The sequence below is a fragment of the Myxine glutinosa genome, chromosome 4 (assembly GCF_964187855.1).
Source record: "Myxine glutinosa chromosome 4, kmMyxGlut1.1, whole genome shotgun sequence".
In the NCBI taxonomy this organism is placed as follows: domain Eukaryota; kingdom Metazoa; phylum Chordata; class Myxini; order Myxiniformes; family Myxinidae; genus Myxine; species Myxine glutinosa.
In genome coordinates this window covers 150,862,486-150,879,248 of record NC_136264.1, presented here as the reverse complement: position 1 = coordinate 150,879,248, position 16,763 = coordinate 150,862,486, and the positions used below count along the sequence as shown (strand labels likewise).

Here is a 16,763-nt window from a genome sequence, read left to right as displayed (position 1 = left end):
CCACACCTTGGGATGTTACATCAAAACAACCTTTAAATCACCCGTTGAATCAAACAAAACATAGCATAATTCAAATAAATCGATGAAAAATAAACAACATGATTAATTGCTTCAAGTGATGGTGGTAACTTAAACAAAAAAAGGCGGCGGTAGCCCGTTAAAATCCCTAACCCCCCTTTTTATCTTATCACATATATATTTTAACACTTATAACCATAAGGGAGACTTCAATTCCATTTTCTAAAATAAACCTCTTATCATCAAAAGCTCCAAGAGCTTTCTTATTCACCTCTTCTGAATATAATTGATGTTTATAACTTTTTATTGAATTAATCTTTCTAAACTCTTCTTTCTTTGTTGTTAAACAGTTATAATAATGCTTAAAGTTTCTTGTTTCTTTATTAACATTTTATATAATGGTAATACCGGTAATAATTTTAATAATTCTAATACAATCAAGCCGTTGGTATAGAACAATACCTGGGATATCTTTTGCGACGGATGCTGCAATCTCAAGAGATTGGAAGCACGCGAGTCAACATTGCCTTGAGTCAGCAGTCTTCGAGTTAGTGTCAAGCTTAGCAATTAATGTACCTATGTATTAAATTTCTCAATTAAGTATCATTTTTACCATTGAATAGACCCTTGGTCTTCACACAAACATGTCCAGTCCAAAAAAGAAAAGCTGCCAATTAAATCATTAGAAATACATTGAATAAGCAATGAAACATACATTTGCATAAAACTTATAGAAGACATTAATCAATTAACAGCTAATATTGCAATATTATTGAGCTGGGCCAATTACATATTATTATACATGCAAAAAATAAGCTACCAATATACTTTTCTGTTGAAATATCAGAGAATATTCTTAAAATGTATATAATTTGCATAAATTATCTTTTTAATCTTGGTATCCCAGATTAAAATTTAATCATGGTTTAATCTTTTTATTCTTTCAATCCTGACAAATCTCACACTCTTTCTGTCTCTCCGAAAAGATCGACTGGACAACCCTCCCATCCACTTTCTCAACAATCCTCTCCAACAAGTTCTGTCACTCAAGGTTTTGGGTCTCACTATCTGCCATGATCTTTCTTGGGAAAACCACATTTCCAAGCTGGCCTCTAAAGCCAGTCGCCGACTGGGTATTCTCCGTCATGCGAAGTCCTTCCCAGGCACACCTGAGCTCCTTACCACATACGAGGCTTTCATCCGCAGCTCAATGGAATACTGTTCCCCCCTCTGGGCTGGTGCTCCTGCCTCACACCTAGCTCGGCTTCACTCTGTTGAAACCAAAGCTTTCAGAATCATTGGAATCTCCCGTGATGAAGCTATCTCCGAGGGCCTTTCACTCACTCACCGCAGGCAGGTAGGTGGTCTTTCTGTCTTCTACCGACTCCTCTCCCGCCTTGCTCCCCCAGCTCTCTCTGTGCTTTGTCCCCCAAATATTCCGACAGGTCGAACAAGATCTGCCAGCAACCCTCTGATGGTTAAACTGCCGAAATCTCGGCTCTCTGCTCACCTTCACTCTTTCATTCCTCTTTTCTCCCACCTCTGGAACAAACTCCCACACTCCCTTCAATCCCACTCCTCCCTCCAGGTCTTCAAAACAGCTGTTCACCACCATCTCTTATCTTCCCTCATCCAAAACCTTGATCTTTTCTATACCCCCGCTAATTCATCCCAGATCCACCTTGTTTGAAATTCCAACTTCTTTCCTGGAAGTCCTGGCAGTGTCCATATGTTTTATACCTCTCCCACCCCCCCCCCCACCCCCCTTCCCGTGCCTCCTCCCCCCAAAGCCCTCTCCCTCCCACAGATCTCTCAATGTCCCTGCTCTCAAATGTGTTTGTGTCCTTCCCCCTCTCTCCCCATCTTGTCTACCGCTCCCCATGTTATATGTTTTATGTGTCGGTTTGTCTTTCTGTGTGATTAATGTTAGCTCTTTCACGAGCCTCGATCTTGTATACAAAAAAAAAAAAAAAAAAAAAAAAAAAATTAGGCTAAACGGATACATCGCAAACCTAAAGTAAGAATATATACCCAAGTGACAGCAACCGAGGTAATAATTTATATGCTTGGTGACGCAGTTTCTCTGGTACGTTTCTGCATGAGAGTTGGAGAACTCAAAATGGATTCATTTGATTTTAATCCCAACCGCCGCAATCATATATATATATATATATATATATATGTATATATATATATATATATATATATATATATATATATATATATATCTATATATATATATATATATATATATATATATATATATATATATATATATATATATATATATATATATATATATATATATATATATATATATATACATATATATATACACACACACTAGCCGAAAGCACCCGGCGTTCTTTAGTTCTTTTTGAATGAATTTACTACTGTACTATAATTCAGCTTTTACGCGTGGCCATAGAAGATTGACTACGAAAATTCAGCTCAGCTTTTAATTGCGAAATGGGCCCAGCCCAGCCGAAGCGGCCTCAAACGGCCTCGCCACCTAGCCTATAAACTTCCCGGGGCCTGTACCGACATTTTAAATTCTTTTTGAATGAATTTACTACTATAATTCACCTTTTACTTGCGGCCATAGAAGATTGACTACTATAATTCAGCTCAGCTTTTAAATGTGAAATGGGCCCAGCCCGGCCGAGACGGCCTCGCCACCTAGCCTATAACCTTCCTGGGGCCCATCCCGACATTTTTAGTTATTTTTGAATGAATTTACTACTTTAATTCACCTTTTACTCGTGGCCGTAGAAGATTGACTACTATAATTCAGCTCAGCTTTTAATTGCGAAATGGGCCCAGCCCAGCCGAGGCGGCCTCAACCGGCCTCACCACCTAGCCTATAACCTTCCCGGGGCCCGTCCCGACATTTTTCGTTTCAGAGGTTCCCTCCTATCTTTCACCGTTCAGGAGATTAGCATGTGCAGACAAACAAACAAACAAAAACTTTCTTTTATATATATATAGAAGATAATATAAATATAATAATAATAAATAAATTTTAAAAATCCAAGAAGATAGAAGATAGAAGATAGATGGATAGAAGATATATATATATATATATATATATATATATATATATATATATATATATATATATATATATATTGTTACGGATCGCGGTTTAGATGTTATGATGGGCCGAGCGGATGGTCCAACCGCGACCGTTACAGGATCCCCAATTGGCCCGATTCCACCCGACGTTGACCAGATCGCACCACAGATATTCAATCGGGAAACCTCTAAAGCGACCGAAAGAGAAGGAAAAGAGAAGAAGACAGAGTACGGAGGAAGAACAGATTTATTATACACACACAAGCAATGGATGGAAGAAGCAGTCACACAGTGAATCGTTAACTTATACTATTCAATTTACTTAACCCCAGGACAACATTCAAGACAGACGACGTTCACACTTACACGGGGGAAATTGCAGGCAGGGATGGCGGAGGTGGGTTGCTGGAGAGGGAGGCAGGGTCAGGTCCCTGCAACCGGCAGGGCTGGAGGTAGCAGCTCTCAATTCTTCACGTTTTTGGCGGGAAAACCCTCGGTCGCGTCGATGCTGCTGATGCTGTAGACGTCACGCGCTGGCTCGGTCACACCTGCCCCTCTCCTTCTGGTGGAGCCGTCTCCCTCCTCTCAGCGCGTCTCTCCAGAGCTGGTTTCCTCTCCGAGTACCTCTCCTTTTTGGCTTGGAGCATCTCTCATCTCACAGCTCAGCTCACAGCTCCTCTCGCATGTCACCTCTTCTCTCATCTCCTGAAGCAGTCCCTCCCAGTCGCTTTTATTACTCGGGGCGGAATCAAGCCGCCGGCTGCGAGGGCACGCCTACCGGGTCGCTAACCGCGGTGCTGGTTGGCTGTTAGGGCTGTCCGATTCCTCCTTTGATCATGACGACGTGCCACGCCTGTGAGTTGGCGGCTCCTACCCCCCTCTTCTCCGAGATGAGCACATGGGCAATGGCGGCTTGCGGGATTGAACACCACTCCCACCGCTTTTGAAAGGAACTTTGGAGAGCGGAGATGATTGTGGAAATTGAAAGGGCCTACGCTTATTTCGTTTGATACAATGCAGAGTCAATCTAGCGGGAAACACATATTTAGCCTACATAGAATAAGGAAATACACTATTTAACAAGATATATCGTGGCCTGTGTGTAAGTTTCATGGAATTAACTAGGAGGACGGCTGCGACCATTATTTACATTACGAGGGTGTTACACACAACAAAACCATACTTTTCACATTCGTTACACTTCCTCCAAAATTGCTACACTCTTCAAAACCGTTACACTTCTCAAATTCGTTACACTGCACCGTCCTTTCTTCAGGCCCGTTCTCGGGCCTACAAAACTTTAACTTAGTGTGACACGTAGGTGTAATTCCCTCTACAATTAACCTGACCCTGAGTGTGACAATCTTAAAACACAAATAAGTATGTCCCCCTATTACATTGCACCCTGTCTAACAGACTCAAGCCCACAGCTAACCGAATTACGGAATTATTCTCAAACTATACATTTACGGTGGGGAGCATTATTTACAGTGACGTTATTTCTTATTTACAACGCAACCCAGGACCTGTGTTTTTTTTTGTTTTTTTTAGGGAACAAGAAAAAGAAATTCCTGTTGGGAGGGAGGAGACAGCACGCATTGCATCGATGCACCAGTACCAATACCACCAAAGCACCCAAAAGCACCAAAATCACCACAAGCACCACAAAGCACCAAAAGCACCACTCGGTGCACAGTCACCATGGTTCATAATAAACACAACAAAACAACTGGTGGTGGTCTTCTCTTTCTCTGCTGGGCCGATGTTCTTCCCGACGTCTTCTGGCTTCATGCGGCCTACTTGGAAATATAAAAAGCACAAACCGTGTCCATTTTTATTTAGGGCAACAGGGGCCAACTAAGGGTGGTCCACCTGTTTGGCATAGGTGCCACCTTACCGAGGTCCGCAAGCAAGATTCCCTGGCCACTATGGCCGGTCTCCAACAGAGGTGCCCTGCCCCAGAACCTGGGGTCCATCAAGTGGTACTTGGCCGCAGAACAGCGGTCCATAAAGTGGTACATCAACGCAATGCATGCTGGTTCTGGGAATCTCGTGCGCACAATGGCCACCTCACGCACGCTCCCCTCGGCACCCAATGGCGCACAGGTCCTCAAGTGGGAGACAAAAGGGGGGAAGGCAAATGAGCGAGGGGTAAGGTCACAAGGGTACACGTCAATAAAGGCAATGCAGGGTGAAGTGCGTACGGAGAGCGAAGTGAGAAAAACTCGTCCCTACCGTACGTCACCCCCCCTGTGACCTACACTACCCTTGCCCTTACCCCATATTTACAAGAATTTACCCCTTTACAAATTCGTCACTACGTCTTGTCTTCCCCATCTTTCCCTTCTACACCAAATTCGTCTCCAATCCCTCTATCCAAAATTTGCCATCACCCAATTCGTCATCAATCCTCATAAGGAGGAAGAGATGGAACATCAAGCACAATGTCATACCCATGTCATGATGCGTCTCACAATCCAAACATTTGCACAGTAAAAAATAATCAAAACATGGCATGGTGTGGAGTACCTGTCACCTCAGGTGAGTGGGTGCAGATGGTGCGAGGAGACTCCAATCCTAACTATCTATCTATAATTCCATTAATCTCTGTGTGTATGTGTGTATGTGTGTTTGTATGTGTGTATGTGTGTATGTTTGTCTGTGACCGCTGTTTCTCGACAACTACCGGTCCGATATACTTGAAACTTGCCAGGTATATTGCTGGGGACCCGAGGATGTGCCTTTTCAAGGTTTGAAATTAATCGGACAAGTAGTTACCGAGCTATGGCGATTTCTTTACCAAAAACCGCAAGCCGTTCGCTTTGGACCAAACCATTTCATGTAAATAGAGGGGGGGGGTTCTGTGGTCGTTGCGAATGGACCAAACCATTCATGTAAATAGAGGGGGGGGTTCTGTGGTCGTTACTGCCATGTGGTTTCAAAGTTTTTTTTTGTTGTTGTTGTTTGCACGCATGTTTATTTGCACCCACGTACGGGCACGCCCTAGGATGTTTACACACACACACCCCTACACAAATTTTTTTTTTTTTTTTTTTTGGCAAGGAACGGGCACCCACGTACGGGCACGTCCTAGCTTATATATAGTACGGGCATGCCCTAGTCCTCTAAATGACCTTAACACACTTTACACTACCCGGGGTCTTTCCCTGCCAATCCATTGGCCAACTTACTCTATGGGTTCTAAAAACCAATTCCCATTGACCAAACTGTGGTGCTTCTCAATTTGGGGTCTCACTCCCCCGATTCATCTCCCGGTGCCCTCGCACAATTTCTGGGCTGTGACGTGTAGCTCTCCCAGCAGGTCTACCCACCTGCACACCTCCACCACTGTAGTTGCCACCCGAGCTTACCTGCTCCTTACCTAACCTATCTAATTTGGGAAGGCCCCTCCTGGCTCTGTCACCCCTTGGTGCCCTCTGGCACTGGGCTACCCGGGTCCGTCCTCCGGATCCTCGGGCCCCATCCACAACTACCGGCTCCCAGAGCCCACCTGCGGCCTCACCTGGCCGACATCCTCACAGTGGTGGAGTGCCCAAACCAACTACACACACTAACAGGCTACACGCCCAGCCATTTCCACAACACTAATGCACCCATCCAAATACCATTCTGTCACCCGCACCACAGATGCCAATATCCAACCACAATTTACCTATACCCGCTACCTAACACTTACACTACCCGCCCCGGGTATCCGTGATGGGGGTCCACTCTTCCCCCATTCACACCTTCGCACCATCCACTCCACTCCACAATTTCCACCATACTCACTCCACGACCATCCATTCCAATACTCCATTTATTCCACACTACCATTTATTCCACACAGCCACATACACCTGTTGTTGCACACCTGTGCCCTCACACCTGGTGCCACCTGCACCCTCCTTTCTTCCTGGACCATTTGGTCAGCACAACACACAATCACCACTACTCCCTCATACACTGCTCCATTCACCTGTTCAGTTGCACACCTGTGCAATCACACCTGTTCAATCCTCAAACACACGGCATCATCTCATCTAACTACTCCCCTCTGAAACTTGCGCTTCCCAGTCGTCCCTTTAAACTATTGCGCTCCCTCGTCATTATAATCCATACTAATCTACCTGCGTCCCCACTACAGGTATCCTTGTCACTAACTAACCTTAACGTTACCTAATGTCATCTTCTAGGGCCCTACACACAATATCCTAACCCACCCGGGCTAGTTTTCACTGCCATACACCCCATAATCTAGTGCTCCTTTGCCCCACCTGTGAGGGATGGTGGATTTGCCATCCCACCACATCGGGGAGGTCCTACTATCAATTTCGCTCGTCCAAATCCAACAAATCAAAAATTTTCCATTTACTGCCAATTCTACCCACTATTATAAATTTCGTATCAAATCACGCTCACTATCACTATCACCATCATCACAGTCCACTATATCCTAGCCTCGGTGTGTCGTGACATCATTAAACTCGGTTCGTAAAGCCGAGCAATGAATTCGGGTGGTTTGGTCACCTGCAGGTTGAATCCGTCCGGCTTTCGGTTCAAGGGAGGTGGTTTGGTTGGGCCGAGGTTCCACGCACCATCTCGGCGCGGCACCTTGCGGTCCCGGGCCCGATGGCTCAATCTCCCCCGGTCGGAACCCCGTCCCCACGAGGGGGCACCGTTCCGCTGCCTCCCACTCGCCCTTGAACCGGACCGGTCGCCTCGCCCGACAAGGCCCGGACTCGACCGTGCGGGGCGGGGCCAAGCCCGAATCGGCAACGACGCTTCGAAGAGAAACGACGCAGCTTCGATCCGCGCCGGGCCCTGCATCCAACAAAGCACGCCGCGCCCCGAGCGCTCGCATCGGCTATCCGTCGCCCTAACCGCTAACCCGGTTACCGTCGATGCTTCACTTGCATGCTCACACGCATACGCTACCCCTTTCACCCTCACAAAACCCGGCATTCCAACGCCGTCCGTACAATCCACCAACGCTTTCCCTGTTACACACCACACCTCTCGCGCATACTCTTGCGCACACTTTGGTCCACACCTCTTCTCCGTTACGTCCTCCGTAACACTCACCATGGGCGTGCACTCTTGCATCCACCCACTAACGCGCTCACATGGGCTCTCCCACACCCGCGCTACCACCAACTCAGGTGTGCTTCCTCGCACGCGTTCCACCACCACATTACTCTCCGTGTCACACTCCGTACACCCCGACGTGCATTCTCGCTCGCACTCGGTTTCACTCCCACACTTTATAACACACCCACTCGCCGACGCACACTTTTTCCTCACACGCGTGCCATTTCCACTCACACGGGACCCTTCACCAACGCCCGGATGCTTCCTCGATCCCAAGCGCGCGACAATTCTTTTGTCGCTAAACATCCTTTTACAAAATCTCCCAGCACAATACACAACAGCACGACTCACCTGGGGGATCCTTTTCTCCACGCGAACCTGTAAACTTCCATTTGGATTAGCGAGTACATCATCATGATTTGAGCAGGGACTTTGTACATATTCCATTTCTCCCTGCAATTCCCGGGCTACCTCCGTCAAGCACTGCTTTTTCTTTATTTACCTCGACAACCGCTGGCTTTAATAAAACACCCTCTACCTCATCGGTCGCCGGCTTTTCCAAACCCCGTGTCGCGATTTCTACCCCCGTCATTGTACCCGTGCTTTCTTCCGCTTCGCTCAACCAGCGCTTTTCGACCCGCTTTACCTCCTCGTGCACCCCTGGGACCCTTTCGCCCAACTTGCGGTCTCTGTCCCTCTGCTCCCTTTCCTTCCTATCGGCCCTCATTCCGTTTATTGTTGCTTCAATTTGCTCACTCCGAGCATCCATCCGGTTCCCCATTACCCCCATTTGGCCCTCCAATCGCTCACCCAATCGCTCACTATCAGCCCTCATTTGCTCACTATTCTTTTCCATAAGGGCCTTCATTTGCATCATAAAAAGGTTCAAATCCACCGGTGGCGCTGCTACGGTCGCGGGCGTGGCAAAATTTGGTGCCGCTACACCCACGTGCGCGAGGACGCCATTTTGCGCGCCTGAAGCCTCGTGCGCGAGGACGCCATTTTGTGCGTCTGATACCCCCTCAACCGCCTCCTCATTGCTCTCCTCCTCCCTTTCTTCCCCTAAGTCCTGGGTTACCCCTAACCCGTCTATCTCCCCCACCGACATCCGATCGCCTTGATTGTCCATGGCGCGATCTCAAAATTCGGGTTTTATAAAACAAAATTTCGGCAGCTCGTAATTTTGACCAAAAAATTTTTTTCTACACGTTTTAAAAATTTGGTTCGGGCCTCGAATCCCACTCCCAGACACCAATTGTTACAGACGCGGTTTAGATGTTATGATGGGCCGAGCGGATGGTCCAACCGCGACCGTTACAGGATCCCCAATTGGCCCGATTCCACCCGACGTTGACCAGATCGCACCACAGATATTCAATCGGGAAACCTCTAAAGCGACCGAAAGAGAAGGAAAAGAGAAGAAGACAGAGTACGGAGGAAGAACAGATTTATTATACACACACAAGCAATGGATGGAAGAAGCAGTCACACAGTGAATCGTTAACTTATACTATTCAATTTACTTAACCCCAGGACAACATTCAAGACAGACGACGTTCACACTTACATGGGGGAAATTGCAGGCAGGGATGGCGGAGGTGGGTTGCTGGAGAGGGAGGCAGGGTCAGGTCCCTGCAACCGGCAGGGCTGGAGGTAGCAGCTCTCAATTCTTCGCGTTTTTGGCGGGAAAACCCTCGGTCGCGTCGACGCTGCTGATGCTGTAGACGTCACGCGCTGGCTCGGTCACACCTGCTCCTCTCCTTCTGGTGGAGCCATCTCCCTCCTCTCAGCGCGTCTCTCCAAAGCTGGTTTCCTCTCCGAGTACCTCTCCTTTTTGGCTTGGAGCGTCTCTCATCTGACCGCTCACAGCTCAGCTCACAGCTCCTCTCGCATGTCACCTCTTCTCTCATCTCCTGAAGCAGTCCCTCCCAGTCGCTTTTATTACTCGGGGCGGAATCAAGCCGCCGGCTGCGAGGGCACGCCTACCGGGTCGCTAACCGCGGTGCTGGTTGGCTGTTAGGGCTGTCCGATTCCTCCTTTGATCATGACGACGTGCCACGCCTGTGAGTTGGCGGCTCCTACCCCCCTCTTCTCCGAGATGAGCACATGGGCAATGGCGGCTTGCGGGATTGAACACCACTCGCACCGCTTTTGAAAGGAACTTTGGAAAGCGGAGATGATTGGGGAAATTGAAAGGGCCTACGCTTATTTCGTTTGATACAATGCAGAGTCAATCTAGTGGGAAACACATATTTAGCCTACATAGAATAAGGAAATACACTATTTAACAAGATATATCGTGGCCTGTGTGTAAGTTTCATGGAATTAACTAGGAGGACGGCTGCGACCATTATTTACATTACGAGGGTGTTACACACAACAAAACCATACTTTTCACATTCGTTGCACTTCCTCCAAAATTGCTACACTCTTCAAAGCCGTTACACTTCTCAAATTCGTTACAATATATATATATATATATATATATATATATATATATATATATATATATATATACATACAGACTTGGCATTTAATATGGAATATTTTTTTTGTGGGGGTGAACTTACTTTTCAAGATGTCCTAGAACCAAAAGTTCATTGGAATTATGTTGAAATTATTCTAGATTTTGTTAATGTGACCTTTAAAAGAAACAAAAACCACATTTGACATTTCGAAACAAATAAATTGATCCTTGAAAGTGATGTAAACTGATATCGAACTCAATTCATGGACAGTACTGTGTTAAACTTCTGTACGTTTTCCAGAAGTATCTCTTTATTTTGCACATTAGCCAAAATTTTTTTTAACAAAAACAAAAGTTAAATTACGACTGGGATTACGGACAGTAAAATTACAGTTCAGTACTTCGTGTAACCCCCACAAGCATTCAGTGGAGCACGTACACGTTGAGTCATGCTGTTCACGAGATTTGCCAATGTTTGGACAGGAATCGCTTGCCATGCAGTGACAACAGCCTGCTGCAATTCACGCACAGAGGTCGGCTGCTGGTCCAAGTGGTCGATTTGACGCGTTAATTCTGCCCACAAGTTCTCTATTGGATTCATATCCGGGGACATGGCAGGCCACTCCATATGCTCTACACCACGGTCAGCAAGAAAGTGTTGGATCATGCGAGCACGATGAGGCCGTGCATTGTCATCTTGGAAGACAAAGTTTCCTCGAAAGGCTGCACGAGCAAATGGAAGCAATGTTTCTTCCAGAATGGCCCTGTACTTGAACTGGTTCAGGTTTCCATTCAGAACAACCAGGTCAGTTTTGCCCCCTGCATGAAAAGCAACCCAAACGGTCACCCCACCACCTCCAGCTTGGAATCTTGGCACTATACAATCTTTGTTGTAGGCTTCATGCACTTGTCTGCGCACTCGGACGCGGCCATCTTGACGATAGACCAGAAATCTAGACTCGTCACTGAAGATCACGTGATTCCAGTGTCCTGGCTGCCATTGACGGTGCTCTCTGGCCCACTGCAATCGGCGCTGGCGGTGTTGTCTGGTCAGGCATGGCTTTCTCAGGGGATGCCTGGCACGATAGCCTGCTTGAACCAGTCGTTGGTTGACTAGCCTTCTGGATACAGGCACATTTGTCAGTTGCTGCCACTCAGCCCTAAGCCGATTAGCTGACTTGGTACGGCCATTGCGGACTAACTGGTGCAGCCGGCGATCATCCCTCCTTGTGGTTCTGCGGGGACGTCCTGGCCTCGATATTGGAGTAGGGACACCCCTCTGAGCATTTCGTTTCAGGATCTTTGACACCTGACCTTGAGTGATGCCATACTGCCGAGCAATAGCACGCTATTTCATGCCGTAATTTCGTAAAGCCACCACTCCATGACAAACAGCATTGTCGAGTTGACGGACCATCTCCAGAGGAAGCGGCAATAATTTTTGGAGACGTGCAGCAGGTGTTTTCCACTAATACAGAACGCAACAAACCTTGTATACCCGACTGTGAAGCCAATCATCAAATGCACCTGTTTGTACATTTTGCCATGCCACCTGTGATATAATCCTGTTGTTGATTTCTTGCTGCGACAGACAATCAGTGACATGGTTCTTTTAACAAATAAATCACCAAAGTGTAAAAGAAACTCACCAGATTGATATACTGAGTTAAGAAAGTAAACCCAAGTCAAGAAAAAAAAAAAATTCCATATTAAATGCCAAGTCTGTATATATATATATGTTATGTCGGTGGGGTAGAGATGACTTTAGACCAGGTAGATTTGTGTAGGTAGCATGCTCCGACTGTCATGAAGAAGAACCACTACAATGTAATAAGTAGAGGACCTGTTTAGCACGGATGTCGGATGAAGTTTTATATTTGTCCCCGTCACGAGGGGGTGGGGCATGTTATTTAGCTCAGGGATTAGGTTAAGTAATTCCCTGTTCGTCGTTCCCTATGTGATTTATCCTTTGTTTCTTTTGGCACCGCACCATAGACACTATCGCAGGAAGTGCCCATAAACTACATTAAATAATAACAATGAAAACCAACCGGAAGCCAGTTCTGAGCATTGCCGATGGGACACCAGCATCTACATCACCATGAAGGTCAGGCAGGCCGAGAGCCATGCCCAGAAGGGCAGTGATTGGGCGGGAGTTGACCAACATGAAGGCTGGGGTAAGAAGGGACATGCTGATTGGAAAAGAAGCACCAATGATGTGAGAACGAGGACGTAAAAACCAGGTCTGACTGGAATTTTCACTCTTGCTCCATTTTCCCTCTGGCTCCATTGTCGCTCTTGCACTCTTGTCTCTCTTCTCCCTTTTGGCTTTCTTGTTCTGGACCCTGAAAACGATTGTGCTTGGACCGACCGTGTCGGAGACACCACCGGGAGACATGCAGAGGCAACAGGAAGAGCTGCGACCTGGGAACTGCGGTTCTCCATGCGGACGACGCATGGATGGTCGCGGCTTGCCACTGCAGCGTGACAAGGCCGGGGTGAGCGAGACGCCCGGCGAGGCCTAGCAGAACGCAAACGAGTGGACTGCGGCCTTCTTCCCACAAAGAACGCCGCCCTGTCCGGACTGCGCACACGGGGCCTTGACGATTGGTGTCGGGAAGAGTGCAAACAGCACGTCGCTAAATAAAAAAAAAAATTGGTCTGAGGTAAAAATACGCGGGCGGGAGAACTAATTCCTCACAGCGGATGGAGGGGATGAGTGATATGGAAGAACTGGTGTGGGAGCCTGAAGGCTCTGGAAGTGAGCCAGATATAGGGGAATTAGAGGTTAGGAGTGAAACCTCCCCGTCCCGAGTATCAGCCCATCCCCTTCCCCTAACGGGGAGCCGGGAACAATGGGAACGGACGCTTTCCAGGCCGTAGTAAATTTTATGAAGGGAATGAGTGACGAAATGCTGGAATTAAGGGGAGAAATGAATAACAAAATGGATGCCCAGAATAACAAAATCGATGTCCAGGGTGAACGAACCAGGGGAGATATGAATGTAATGGGTGAACAATTGGGGCCCAATTGGATGCCTGTAGTGAACTGGTGAAAGGAATGACTAGAGAAATGAAAACCCAATGTGAACAAACGAATGAAATAAAGAAATAACAAAAGAATGACCCAGGTGGGGCACAGGAGAAGCCATGGGTGGAAGAATTTGAATCAACATGGGGGGAATTAACAGTGGGAATGGAAGAGTGTGAGACCCAAGCTGATGTGTTTCGGGCACAGGAGAGGGCATTTGTGGAAGTAAATGGGGAAGATTTGGAAGTAAATGGGGAATGTTTGGCTAAGAAAGACCTGGAAGGTTGTAGGGCTGGTGTGGATGCCGCAATGCATCAGCAAGTGGAGGAATTGGAACTTGTGCAGCACCAGGGCGGTGGTGCGGAGCAACAGGGGGTAAAGATATTGGAGGTCCAGGTAACGGAAGCTTCTCCTCAGTGAAAGATACATGAAGCCCGCTTGGAGTTTGCAAAAAAGCACCGAAAGGACTCTCGGACTGTGAGAAACAAGATTTTGTGGTCTGATGAAACCAAGATTGAACTGTTTGGCTTCCGTCTGGCCACTCTGCCATAAAGCCCAGATCGGTGGAGTGTTGCAATGATGGTTGTCCTTCTGGATGTTTCTCCCATCTCCACACAGGATCTCGGGAGTTCAGCCAGAGTGACCATCGGGTTCTTGGTCACCTCTCTTACCAACGCCCTTCTCCCCCGATTGCTCAGTTTGGCCGGGCGGCCAGCTCGAGGAAGAGTCCTGGTTGTTCCAAACTTTTTCCATTTAAGAATTATGGAGGCCACTGTGCTCTTGAGAACCTTCAATGCAGCAGAATTTTTTTTTGTAGGCTTTCCCAGATCTGTGCCTCGACACAATCCTGTCTCTGAGCTCTGCGGGCAGTTCCTTCGACCTCATGGCTTGGTTTTTGCTCTGATATGCATTGTCATCTGTGAGACCTTATATAGACAGGTGTGTGCCTTTCCAAATCATGTCCAATCAATTGAATTTACCACAGGTGGTCTCCAATCAAGGTGTAGAAACATCTCAAAGATGATCAAGAGAAATGGGAGGCAACTGAGCTAAATTTCAAGTGTCATAGCAAAGGGTATGAATACTTATGTCAATGTGATATTTCAGTTTTTTATTTTTTAATAAATTTGCAAAACTTTCTAAAATCCTGTTTTCTCTTTGTCATTATGGGGTATCGAGTGGAGATTGATGAGGGAAAAAATGAATTTAAACGATTTCAGCATAAGGCTGCAACATAACAAAATGTGAAAAAAGTGAAGGGGTCTGAATACTTTCTGAATGCACTGTCGGCCCCTGGGTTCAAGGCACCCATTTTGGGAAGCCTGCTCTTTATGTTGATTCCTACTTCGAGCAGAGTCGAATGAATGATGTGGTCTTCTTTTTACCCACTATGCGACTCTGTGTGGCGGCAGGTCGCTCGACGGCCGATTGCAGGTGTCCCATCGTAAGGGCCTCCCGCACGTCATCTATTGCCGTCTGTGGCGATGGCCTGACCTTCACAGCCACCACGAGTTGCGTGCTGTCAACATTTGTGAATTCGCATTCCAACTCAAGAAGGACGAGGTCTGCGTCAACCCGTATCACTACCAACGCGTCGAGCCGCCAGGTAAGAGTGCGATCCCACTCCATCCAGGTGGGGAAACGATGCCTGCTGTTTGAACAGGTCGTTTGTTGTATTTTAAATGTTTGACAAGTCGGTCAGTGCATTCAATAATTTACTTGTTTACATTTTATTTCATGAATAAGAAGAGCTTGTATACGAGGTGGCTTCCACAATGTTCTTTCTACTCTGGTATTTTCACTCAGAACAACTTTTTTTCCCCAGAAATTTGAATTGTTTGGATTAAAACACACCACAAATTTCAAACTCTCTTAGCTTCGGTTAGAAATCTCTATCCCCCGACGGGGCTTCAGCCTGCTTGTGGGCTTACATTTTGGGTCTTGTCCGTCCTTGCGTCTGTCCAGAGTGTGTACTCGGAAATGACTTGATGAATTTCTTCCATATTTAGCACATGTATACAATAAAATATGGGTGTGAGGCACATAAAATAATGTTGGAATCGGAGCCAAAAATCTTGGGACACTTGATTTTATTTCTGAATTTTTGGAATTGGTCAAAATAAATTATAGAGGAGAATAGTACAGGATTGTATAGGCCAAGGGGCAAGGACCCTCAAAAGGTGGACTGCGGTCCACATCCCGACCTCATGCATCATCAGTCCAGACCACAGAGCTAATCCTAATTCCCCCACCAATGGTTTGATGACATGATGTTAATTTATCTGCTAAATTATTCCTGAGTTAATCCTTTCTAATGTTGTTCTATTTTATCTGCCCCTAATTATGTGTTAATGGCCTACAGTGTTTATCCATTCAGACCAACTTGATAAGTGATAAACACCAAAAGGGATTAATGCAGGAGATGATTAACGCAGCTGGCTTGATGGTATACATATGGAAGAAATATTTTCTCCGATCATATCTTGTTTCCATTTCATTGTGACCAGTAGATTTGCTGGATTTATTTGATTTTATTGTCATTGATATTTGATAGTGATACTGCTTATTGATTTTTAGACTGTTTTTAGTTGCTGCATTGGAGTAATTTTATTTATATTTTATATTATCAATTCAATTTACCAGTAATGTTATTAATTGACTTTATATTAATAAGTACATACCCCTATTTATATAGGTATCTAGCTCACATTTAGCGAAACGGGCCATTTGCACTGACTGCGTTTCCTAAACATGCCGCTCTGTGAAGCTACATTTATCGAAAATTTGAACTTTTTATTAACCCTTCCGCACCTATTGGCTTCATATAATGCCCAGCGTTGCAAGCTGCTATCGGCACCATTTGATGTCATGATGTCAAAGTATTGCGCACCTGAATTTTAAATATTTGTGGTGCACACGTACTCGGCCACCCTCCTCGCCAACTCTACCACCCACGGCCCTGTTCCTCAGTGCTCATCTAGTCACCAAAAAAGACGATATACATGTGTCTGCATCTCTTTATCTCCCCATGTAGGCAGGGTGGTGAACTGACGTGGCAATTGTAGGGTACTGTTGTCTATC

At 46.3% G+C, this 16,763-nt stretch overlaps 1 protein-coding gene across 4 annotated transcripts in view; it reads left to right on the top strand.

Moving 5' to 3' along the window:
- The window catches only part of LOC137425405 (mothers against decapentaplegic homolog 3), a 53,344-nt gene that overhangs the window by 26,893 nt on the left and 9,688 nt on the right, over nucleotides 1-16,763 (top strand). For all 4 annotated transcript variants that reach the window (XM_068113807.2, XM_068113810.2, XM_068113806.2 and 1 more), the window contains exon 2: nucleotides 15,095-15,288. In XM_068113807.2, coding sequence (XP_067969908.1) covers nucleotides 15,095-15,288 — 194 coding nt within the window. The remainder of the gene's footprint in view (nucleotides 1-15,094; nucleotides 15,289-16,763) is intronic.